This window comes from Zootoca vivipara, chromosome 9 (assembly GCF_965207765.1).
Source record: "Zootoca vivipara chromosome 9, rZooViv2.hap1.1, whole genome shotgun sequence".
In the NCBI taxonomy this organism is placed as follows: Eukaryota; Metazoa; Chordata; class Lepidosauria; order Squamata; family Lacertidae; genus Zootoca; species Zootoca vivipara.
Window position 1 is genome coordinate 48325244 of NC_142592.1, and position 12298 is coordinate 48337541.

General features: G+C 41.3%; 1 protein-coding gene across 1 annotated transcript in view; it reads left to right on the forward strand.

The window, feature by feature from the left end:
* The window catches only part of SLC41A2 (solute carrier family 41 member 2), a 46724-nt gene extending 34829 nt beyond the window's left edge, over positions 1-11895 (forward strand). Inside the window, exon 11 of the mRNA XM_035127907.3 lies at positions 8928-11895. Within this exon, the coding sequence (XP_034983798.2) occupies positions 8928-9113 (186 nt within the window). The 3' untranslated portion in view covers positions 9114-11895. The remainder of the gene's footprint in view (positions 1-8927) is intronic.
* Positions 11896-12298: the final 403 nt, after the last annotated feature.

Genomic DNA, 12298 nt, shown 5'->3' on the forward strand with positions numbered 1-12298 from the left:
TCCTTTAGTACAGCATTATTGTTCCCCCCCTATCTTCATATTGAGGCCACAATCTGTATCTTACACCACCTGCATTTTAGCAAGTAAGCTGAAAGCATTCTGTGTTTGAAATTGAAATGAATTTTTCCAGAAAGGCAGAATAAATATATGCCCCAAAGCAACAATCAGTTATGAACTTCCCCCAATGTGAGTTGATTTGATATAACATTGCTTTGTCCTGTCTAATTCATTATTCATTCAATTGATTTTAGGGCAAACCTCTGCAGTTCTGTATTTGCATTTTCCTTCTGTTGTAATGGTTATGGCAGCATTCTGAACCTGTTCTTTGTGTTAAGTTAAAATTGCTTCATTAAGGAAAATGTGTGACTTTCTAGACTTGAAAGTAGGCATTAATATGTTCATTTTTCTTTAAAAAAAGTGTTTTCTAGTGAATTGACCTAACCTATCAGACACGGTGACAAAATAACAGTAGAATTAATGCAGTTGATAAATTTCTCTTGTCTCATTCTGGTGTTTGTAAGTAACTCTGAAATAGTAAACATTTGATATCACACTGGAGCACAGATTTGTTGAGAGAAGTCCTTTCCCCCAGCAGCTGTTTTAGAGCTGCAAAACCTACAACTCTATGTTCTATATATAGCAAAATACTGTTTTGATCAGTGTTTGACCCTAGTTTGCTATCTTACTGGTTGGCATGGGACTGCCCACATTACTATTGAAGGGAACAAGTGGAACCTGCAACCAAATGTTTCCGTATATCCACACTGTCTAACAAGTCCTCCTGTTCAGGGTTCCAGCCAGCCAGACATTCCTCCAGACCACTGTTCGCTATTAGGCCTCAGTTAAGCCCAATGCTTTGCTTCTTTGTTTACATTTATAAACTAGCCCACATTCTATAGCAGGCATCCCCAAACTTCGGCCCTCCAGATGTTTTGGACTACAATTCCCATCTTCCCCGACCACTGGTCCTGTTAGCTAGGGATCATGGGAGTTGTAGGCCAAAACATCTGGAGGGCCGCAGTTTGGGGGTGCCTGTTCTATAGGATCCCAGGGTGGTGAACACACATAATAAAATCCTTAAATGCTTAATTTAAACATTACTACAATCATTTAAAAAAGTGAAAATAATTTAGTGTCAAAAACATTCACACCACTCTCAGTCCTCTCCTAAATCCTGCACGAACAGATGTGTTTTCGACTGTCATCTAGTGAGGGGGACAGCCCTACGATTGTAGGGAGGAAGTTCCACAATGTGGGGAAACCACAGAGAAGGCCCTGTTCCCCCATTGCCACAAATCAACCCACGTTTGTTGAAGGGACCATGAGATGGGCCTCCACTGGAAAATGAAGGGAGAGGCATTGCATCGAGAAGATGGGTCTTGATCAGCTTAGGGTTTTGTGTGTTAAAGTCCACAACTCGAATGAGGTTTGTTTGCAAATCAGCAGCCCATACAGGTTGCACAGGGCTTTTTTTTATGTGATCCCTTATTGCCACACCTCTTGCAACATGTGCAGCTCCAGCTTGTGAACTGTTCCCAAGGGTAGCTCCTTGTAGAGCAGATTGCAGTAGTCCAGGCAGGAGGTTAGCAGAGCATGGTCACTCATGGTCCAGGCTATGTCTGACTAGGAAGGTTGTCGCCGGTAAACCAACCTAAACTTTGAAATAGGCGCTTCCTAACCACTGAAACCACCTGAGCCCCAAATGGTGAAACTGGATCTCAGAGGACCCCCAGCCTTCACACCTGCTCCTTCAGGGAAGTGTGACTGTCAAGGACAGATCAGCTCCCCATTTCCCAGACAAAAGAACTGCCTTCTAAAAGTACTCATGTGTTATCAGGATTCAGTCTCAGTTTTCTGGTCCTTATCCAGCCCATTGCAGCCTCTAGGCCAGGGTCCCCAAACTAAGGCCCGGGGGCCGGATGTGGCCCAATTGCCTTCTAAATCCGACCCCCGGATGGTCCGGGAATCAGTGCGTTTTTACATGAGTAGAATGTGTCCTTTTATTTAAAATACATCTCTGGGTTATTTGTGGGGCATATGAATTCGTTCATATTTTTTTCCAAAATATAGTCTGGCCCCCCACAAGGTCTGAGGGACAGTGGACCGGCCCCCTGCTGAAAAAGTTTGCTGACCCCTGCTCTAGGCATTAGTCTTGTACCTGCCCAAAAGAGTACAGCAAAGAGTACCACTTACATGCCTACCTCATATAAACAGGCAGGGAGTTCCAAAGTGTAGAAGCTGCCTTGCTAAAACATGGATTTCGTACAACTGTGGAATAAGTATTACATTCCACTGAGCCTCTTGGGCTTGCCGATCAGAAGGTCGGCAGTTCGAATCCCCATGACTGAGTGAGCTCCTTTTGCTCTGTCCCAGCTCCTGCCAACCTAGCAGTTGGAAAGCATGCCAGTGCAAGTAGATAAATAGGTACTGCTGCACCGGGAAGGTAAACGGCATTTCTGTGCACTCTGGTTTCCATCATGGTGTCCCGTTGCACCAGAAGCGGTTTAGTCATGCTGGCCACATGATCCAGAAAGTTGTCTATGGACAAACGCCAGCTCCCTCAGCCTGAAAGCGAGAAGAGTCACCTTTGACTGGACTTAACCATCCAGGGGTCCTTGGCCTTTTACCTTTACATTCCAGGTCCTCAGCTTCCTACATATAAAGCAACTTTCTACATTCCTGAACAGATAAATAAATTTTCTGTGGATTTCAGTGGAACTTATATGCAACTATTTTTTCTCCTGGCTAAGAGCCTGACTATTTTAGAAGAATATTAGATACTTGGCATGATATTAAAAAAAACCAACTGTATCAGTTTTAGTAAATTTGGTACAGTGCACAATTCCCTCACAAAATGTGTTTGCATCACAAGATGAGTTCAGAGGTACCCTAAAGAATTCTATAATTTAGGTGGTGTGTGTGGGGGGCATATATTCTTGACATGGTTAAACAATATGTTCTGCTGAAGTCCCTATTTGTTGAATTAACTTAGATCCATCTGCAATGCTGGAGTGGAATACAAACTATTCTCAAAAAACGTTATAAGTTCAAGTGATTGATGTATTTTTTATAAAAAAGGACAAACTTCTCTGAGACAGCTGTATATATGATTGAACAATACTATTTTATAGAGAAAATAATATTAAAATGCAGCCTGCTTGAACTATATTCAGCTGGGTATAAAGAAAAAGACTTCATTTTCAGACTTGTCAGCCATCATCAGACTGAAGGCCAGACTGGAGTAAGGAAGCCGTCAGTTTTGTGATTCAGGGTTTGTGACTTTCAAAGGCAGCCTCTGTACTTCGGATTCCTGCTGAGCCAGTAAAGAGAGCTCTGGAATTTTCACACCTCCGAGGCAAATCTCAGAACACAGTTGTGTTAAGGGCTCTGGGAATAAACAAGTAATGGGAAACTCTAGACATTATTGCCCAATAAATTTGGCAGGGTAAAATAAAATTGATTGTATCCACTAAGAATCAAAATTGTTGTTGCCCTGCAAAACAGCACGTTTTGAATATTCCTTCTCTTGTAAGTCAGAGAATTCATTAGATTAGTTGCCAGCCCTTCTCTGTTAAAAACAACACTCTGTTTAGACCCCTGGCAGTTAAATATCATTTGGGAACATTTATCCCTTAAATTGGCTTAAAGCAAAATTCAAAAAGCAGATGGTGATACATTTTGAGAAGAAAAATTAACAGAAGCATAATAAGAGCACATTTGTGTTGACCGTTGTTGCTTTAGCTATATAAAGACAGCCTATTATCTCTGTTTATTGCCCTGATGAGACTGTTCTAGTATCCTGACAAGTAAGGGCCACACTTACTTTTCCTCCACTCTTTCCAGGCACCACCTGCACATTAAAGTTGAGTGTCCAAGCAGCCTATTTTTTGCTCCAGAGTTTTCCCTGTGAAAACGCACTTTTTGAAGCTCGATTGGAGCAAACGACAGTCCGCAGAAAACCTGAATTGACATTTGTTCAGATTGAGCACGAAGAGCAGGTTTTTGTGGGGGAAATGCTTGGACACAGAGCTTTTAAGTGTGGACCTGTGCCTGGAAAGAGCAGGGCACACTTAAAAGCTCTGTGTCCAAGCATTTCCCCCACAAAAACCTGCTCTTCAGTGCTCAATCTGAGCAAATGTCAATTCAGGTTTTCTGTGGACTGTCGTTTGCTACCCAAATTCTGCATGGTTTGATTGACTGTGTCATGAGAACCAGTTCATTGTGGATTGCAAGCTTATTTTACCATTTGTAAAGCTGATTTAATGTGTAGAAATCCACTGTTTAAACTCACTTTCTGAGGACTAACTGTATGTTAATGAACTACTATCTGAATCAGTCTTAAGACTGAGCTGCAGTTTAAATCTAATTCCAGTTCTGGACTACATTAGTTACTCAACAACCCAGGATTGGTTCTTGTTCATGTTTTTAGAATAGAGATGTACAGATCTGATATATTTTTGATGAAAAGTGAAATAATGGGAAAACCTAGATAAACTGATCAGTGGTCCAGAGTGTTACTCAGTGTGAAGGACGAATGAACCACATTAGACCACAGCATCACTAGTTTCAGAGGCAGCTGAGATATTAAGTGAGATATTCATAACAGGAATAGATATTCATAACAGGAATAGAAAAGCACGGAACATAAGGGAGACCAGAACTGGGCAGAGTTCCAGTGGGTTTCTGCTAGTAATTGTGCCAGTTCTCTTTTCCCACCAGGGAATAGAATTGTGCATGACTGCAGACAAAACAAAACAAAAATTAGAACTACTTATTAAAATTGAAATTGACCAATTCTATGAAGACCTACAACAACTTCTAGAAATGACACCAAAGAAGGATGTTCTTCTCATTACAGGGGATTGGAATGCTAAAGTAGGGAATCAAGAGATAAAAGGAACAACTGGCAAGTTTGGCCTTGGAGTTCAAAATGAAGCAGGGCAAAGGCTAATAGAGTTCTGTCAAGAGAACAAGCTGGTCATCACAAACACTCTCTTTCAACAACACAAGAGACGACTCTACACATGGATATCACCAAATGGGCAGCATCGAAATCAGATTGATTATATTCTCTGCAGCCAAAGATGGAGAAGCTCTATACAGTCAGCAAAAACAAGACCTGGAGCTGACTGTAACTCAGATCATCAGCTTCTTATAGCAAAATTCCAGCTTAAACTGAAGAAAGTAGGAAAAACCACTGGGCCAGTAAGATACAATCTGAATCAAATCCCTTATGAATACACAGTGGAAGTGAGGAACAGGTTTAAGGATTTAGATTTGGTGGACAGAGTGCCTGAAGAACTATGGATGGAGGCTCGTAACATTATACAGGAGGCAGCAACGAAAACCATCCCAAGGAAAAGGAAATGCAAGAAAGCAAAATGGCTATCCAACGAGGCCTTACAAATAGCGGAGGAGAGGAGGCAAGCAAAATGCAAGGGAGATAGGGAAAGATACAGGAAACTGAATGCAGATTTCCAAAAAACAGCAAGGAGAGACAAGAGGGTCTTCTTAAATGAGCAATGCAAAGAAATAGAGGAAAACAATAGAATGGGGAAAACCAGAGATCTGTTCAAGAAAATTGGAGATATGAAAGGAACATTTCGTACAAAGATTACCATAATCAAGGACAAAAGTGGTAAGGACCTAACAGAAGCAGAAGACATCAAGAAGAGGTGGCAAGAATACACAGAGGAATTATACCAGAAAGATATGGAGGTCTCATACACCCCAGGTAGTGTGGTTGCTGACCTTGAGCCAGACATCTTGGAGAGTGAAGTCAAATGGGCCTTAGAAAGCATTGCTAATAACAAGGCCAGTGGAAGTGATGATATTCCAGCTGAACTATTTAAAATTTTAAAAGATGATGCTGTTAAGGTGCTACACCCAATATGCCAGCAAGTTTGGAAAACTCAGCAATGGCCAGAGGATTGGAGAAGATCAGTCTACATCCCAATTCCAAAGAAGGGCAGTGCCAAAGAATGCTCCAACTACCGCACAATTGCGCTCATTTCACACGCTAGCAAGGTTATGCTTAAAATTCTACAAGGCAGGCTTAGGCAGTATGTGGACCGAGAACTCCCAGAAGTGCAAGCTGGATTTCGAAAGGGCAGAGGAACCAGAGACCAAATAGCAAACATGCGCTGGATTATGGAGAAAGCTAGAGAGTTCCAGAAAAATGTCTACTTCTGCTTCATTGACTATGCCAAAGCCTTTGACTGTGTCGACCACAGCAAACTATGGCAAGTTCTTAAAGAAATGGGAGTGCCTGATCACCTCATCTGTCTCCTGAGAAATCTCTATGTGGGACAAGAAGCTACAGTTAGAACTGGATATGGAACAACTGATTGGTTCAAAATTGGGAAAGGAGTACGACAAGGTTGTATATTGTCTCCCTGCTTATTTAACTTATATGCAGAATTCATCATGCGAAAGGCTGGACTAGATGAATCCCAAGCCGGAATTAAGATTGCCGGAAGAAATATCAACAACCTCAGATATGCAGATGACACAACCTTGATGGCAGAAAGCGAGGAGGAATTAAAGAACCTTTTAATGAGGGTGAAAGAGGAGAGCGCAAAATATGGTCTGAAGCTCAACATCAAAAAAACCAAGATCATGGCCACCGGTCCCATCACCTCCTGGCAAATAGAAGGGGAAGAAATGGAGGCAGTGAGAGATTTTACTTTCTTGGGCTCCTTGATCACTGCAGATGGTGACAGCAGTCACGAAATTAAAAGACGCCTGCTTCTTGGGAGAAAAGCAATGACAAACCTAGACAGCATCTTAAAAAGCAGAGACATCACTTTGCCGACAAAGGTCCGTATAGTTAAAGCTATGGTTTTCCCAGTAGTGATGTATGGAAGTGAGAGCTGGACCATAAAGAAGGCTGATCGTCGAAGAATTGATGCTTTTGAATTATGGTGCTGGAGGAGACTCTTGAGAGTCCCATGGACTGCTAGAAGATCAAACCTATCCATTCTTAAGGAAATCAGCCCCGAGTGCTCCCTGGAAGGACAGATCGTGAAGCTGAGGCTCCAATACTTTGGCCACCTCATGAGAAGAGAAGAATCCTTGGAAAAGACCCTGATGTTGGGAAAGATTGAGGGCACTAGGAGAAGGGGACGACAGAGGACAAGATGGTTGGACAGTGTTCTCGAAGCTACGAACATGAGTTTGACCAAACTGCGGGAGGCAGTGCAAGACAGGAGTGCCTGGCGTGCTATGGTCCATGGGGTCACGAAGAGTCGGACACGACTAAACGACTAAACAACAATTAAAATTGGTGCATATACAGTATTATAAATGGAAGCTTAAGGCAAGGCAAAATTGTGAGTTGTATACACACAAACTCACTTCATTGGGTTTTGGGGTTGGAAAATATAAGGAGGTGTATTTGTGCTGTCTCCTTACACATTGTGCTAAACCATTGTGTAGTGTGGTATGAATAAGCCACAGCAAACCTCAAGCAACGGAGCAATGGATTCAAACTACAAGAAAGAAGATTCCACCTAAACATTAGGAAGAACTTGCTGACAGTAAGAGCTGTCCGGCAGTGGAATTTGCTACCAAGGAGTGTGGTGGAGTCTCCTTCTTTGGAGGTCTTTAAGCAGAGGCTTGACAGCCATATGTCAAGAATGCTTTGATGGTGTTTCCTGCTCGGCAGGGGGTTGGACTGGATGGCCCTTGTGGTCTCTTCCAACTCTATGATTCTATGATTCTATAGCTCCCACACCACTTTGCTTCTGTACTTCTAATTAATCACTGTTTGCTGCACTGCCTGGACCAAGAACTGTGGTTAACATTAACTATGGTTCACTTAAACCAGCCAGCTTCAGAAACCGTTCTTTGATGTTGCCTTGTTTTAAACTAGCTAATATTAATATTAATTACTATTTGTTAGTCTGAACAGTGCAACAAAACACTGTTAATCAGAAGTGGGAGCCATGCAAGGGAAGGGAGAGGAAGGGGCTCATTGTGGTTTATATTATGCTAAACCATGGTTTCACATAATGTTCAAATGTGGCCTATAAGGCTTTTGGTTCTTTAGGACAATAGGATGGCAGAAAAACCCTACATTTTCATAGCTGCCAAGTTATCCCTTTTTAAAAGGGATTTTCCCTTATGCTGAATAGGCTTCCTCGCGAGAAAAGGGAAAACTTGGCAGCTATGTACATTTTGTTGTAGTATAAGTATTTGCCTTTGATCTCCTTGCTAATGTTGTGGTGTTGGCCAGCTGAAACAAGAGAGCTAAATTATAACAATTCCACATGTAATGTTGCCTTCCAGGATACTGGTCACGTTTATGTCTCGGAGCCCAGAGACGGACAGTATCTGCATGGGGATGTGAAAGGCTGGCATCACTGTCCCTGGGCTCGCTCTCTGCCTGCTTTGGTAAAAGAGAAGCTGCCTCAAAGAATCTGACAGTCTCTTCCAAAGAAAACATGTGCTTTCAAATATATTTGTTTGGTTTGCAGAGAGAGGAGCACACCTAGCACATGCATAAATTAGCTTAGGCTACAGAGCCGCCTTTTCAGCAGGGATATGTATCTGAATAACTTATACATATTTCATAATGGAAAAAGGGACAGAAAATTGCTAATTTGAAAACCATATGGTTACATCTTAAAAATTCTTTTGTAGTACAAATCAAAGGTAGGGATTCTCTTAGAAGTATTAAATTATTTCAGTGTGCCTAATACTGCAACATCTAATTTTCCATTTTAGCTATTTAAACAATATTTAAGAAAACACACACTTTCAAAATTGTATTTGAAACATTGAGTGTGTATACCAAAAATCACAGTGGACGTGCCCGCTTTTTAAATTGTTTCGGACTCTATTCAAATAAGTTAGTAGAAATAGTGGATTTCAGATGCTGCCATAGATATCGTCTCAACGTGATTTTTTTTTCCATTTTCCCATAGGTGTTTACATTGCTATGGATTGCTGACTGGATGGTTCACCACTTCTGGAAAAAAGGAAAAGATCCGGACAGTTTTTCTATCCCTTACCTTACTGCTCTTGGTGATCTTCTTGGAACTGCCTTACTTGCCTTGAGTTTTCACTTTCTGTGGCTCATTGGTGATAGAGATGGAGATGTAGGAGACTAATAATGCAGACAAGCACACTAGCTGATCCCATTAGATGAAGATGACAAACAGGAGACAACCACTTGGCTTACCATTTCGTCTGAAGGAGGACCTCAAAACAGTGGTTGAATTCGGATATTATGGTAACCTAAAGGTGGCACTGATATCAAATCGCCTTAATTTTAAAAGGGGGAAGGGGAGAGACGTGGAAGTGTGAAAATAGGCTTTAAATATTTTTTACACTGCAGGGGAGTGTGGCTGTTTCTTGCTGGGCACAGAAAGAGAAAGGCCAGCCAGTATTGTACCAAGAAACAAAGTCCAGAAACGTAGTTTATGGGCAATTAGTAGCAGAAAGATGTGACTTAACCACTGATGTGTCTCTTCATCACAAATTTACTTTTCAGTGAACAGCCTGACTGCATTTCAACTTATAATGGGTTCACAGTTATAGTTTAATCTTCTGGAATCAGACACCATTTGCTAAATAAGAAAAACAGATGATTTGTGCATGTAATAAAGAAAAGTTCGAGTAAGACATTCTACAGGGTATTCAACCTTTTTAGTCACAGGTGAGACAGAATAAAACAGCTTCTATTCCAAAAACTTGTTTAATCAGCTGAACGTGGGAAAGAAGTTTCTAACAGAGATAACTCAGTACTATCATGCATGGACGTTAATGTTGTATTAATGATTGTATTTTAAAAGGTTCAATGGCACAGTTTTAAAATGTTCAATTTTGTCTTTTGCAGTTTATTGTAAAGTATTGGAAAGTGGGGCTTTTGATATGTAATTATGGGGGAACTGCAATATAGATCCTGAAGAGAGAGAATTGGTAGACGGGTGTGTTTTAAAAATAAAAATAATAATAATAATAAATAGTCGAAGAGAAAGAAACCTTGGACATATTCAGTCAAGGAGTTCTGCCACACAATGACATCCATCAAGCGGCAACTGGAATTTTAGGCTGCAGTCCTGTATGCTCTTATTTTGGGGGGTAAGCCCCAGTGGGACTTGCTTCTGAGTAAAAATGTGTGAGATTGTTCAGGACTCCCCCCCCCCAAAAAAAAATATCATTGGATAGAGCAATCCTATGGAGGCAGGGGATGGAAAATCTCTGGCAGATCTATTCTTTAAGAAGTTTCTAGTCTTTAAGAAGATCTAGTTTTAAGAATCTCTGTCAGATATGGTATTTGAAATTTCTGCCGGGCTTATACCAGCAAGGACAGGAGGTCAGAGGGAAAATAAGCACTTCAGTTCCAGAGCTGGTGTATTTTCGCTCCCTTGTTGGCGGGGTGGGTAATGTCATGGGATGGACGGAATTTGGATCCCAGAGATCCCAGATCCATCCCTAACATGTCCCATCCCTATAGTTCCTGGAATAACCTTGTACCCTTACTGCGAAATAAGGTTGGGGTTGCTACTCTAACATTCTGGAGGATTCAGGCATCTCTCAAAACAGAACAGTGCTATTCTAAAGAAATAGATTTCCCCCAGCACTCAAGCTGGGGAAATTTCATAACTGATAATGAAATAAACCAGAATAGTTTGGCCTGAGAAAATGTCATTGCCCACGCCCAGTATGTCAGTTGTGTGATGCAATTAGTGCTTTGTAGAATGTGATTATGTGAGTATCACAGGTACCTGCTGGCTAGTGCCTGTGGCACACTGGTAAAGAAATGAATAGCTCCCATCGTGTCTACACCATTTCAGGTTTTTGTGTTTCAAAATATCTGTAAAAACAACAACAACAACACATTTTCCCATTGTAGTACGGGAACTTTCAGGCAGGTTGCAGTCCTGAAATGCCCATTCCTAGTTAGTGCTATCCATGTGTGCATTGCAGCACTGCAGCATTATATGTTATATCCCAAACTTTACAGTCCTTATCACTATTTATGTAATTGGAATGTGGGGATTTGGTGGGAAGATTACCCAGTTTAGGGTTGGCTTTGTGTGCTGCCTTGGGTGTTCTATAAACGAAGCAAATAACTTTTTAAACCATGGCAATGCAACCGCTCCCCCCTCCACCAACCACGAATGTAGCCACACAAGCTTAATTGTAATGAATGGGCATTTTGCACTTCCCATTAGTATCAATGGAATTTGCACAAGATGGATCGCTTTTCAGATATCCAAGTTACATCTACCGTAGCTGATTTATTTCAAATGTGGTTATGCAAATTAGTCAGTTTTCACATGCTGACTATTTCCAGACCCCAGTTTTCACATGCTGACTATTGATATAGCCCCCCCCCCAAAGTTCATAGGCCTAGTTGCTCGCTGAGTACCCTCATCTTCAAAGAAGTTCAAGATGTTGGCAGCTGTTTGGCTTTCTAATTGAAACCTTACATGAATAACTTTCCCCACACATTAAAAGCATTAAAAGCTTTTGCATAATTATGAACGGACTGCTTTGCTGCTGGAATTGCAAGGCTAGCACATAAAATAATATTTCAGAATTGTGAAGGAAAATTGGACTGTCCTCTAGGCTCCCTTGTTCCCCTTCGTCTGTATTAGCAATAACCAGAATGGTACATTGTCTGTAGTACTGTAGATAGCACTCCCATTCATTTTGTTTTAAAAAGCAGCTGGTGATAACTCAGAATCCTTTTATTTGGGGATATAGATCTAGAAGCAATTAAGCTTAATTCTGGTTGAGCTACCTTTATGTGGAATTATGGTCTGATGAAAAATATTTTAATGTTTGAAGAGGCTATGGAATTTTAAAGTTTTTTGGAACCAAACCCACAGAGCTTCTGGGAAAAATACAAATAAAATTCCTTCTGTTTTTAATATATCACTATCCATTTAGTGTATGTGTACTACTTTAATCTGTTTGGGGCTCAAGATTTGTGTATGCTGGTGCCTAAGATGTACTCCATATACCAGACCAGAATAACATTCTGTCACACTACTTAACCTGAAATAAAAGGAAAGGTAAGTAGCAATTGCCAGGGGACGTGTGTGTGGCAGCATCAACAACCTCTAAAGCAGACATGTCCAAAGTCCATTTTGGGGGCATAATCCGGCCCGCTGGTCGGTTTAATCCAGCCCCTGTGGAAGGTTAACAACTCTGGTTGGCATTTTGTTCAGCCCTCACGGCCCTTCACTTCATCATATCTGGCCCTCTTTGAAAAACGTTTGGACAGCACTGCAAACCACCTGCCATTAAACGAGGCATTATGTGTGAGGTGGGTTTTCAGGTA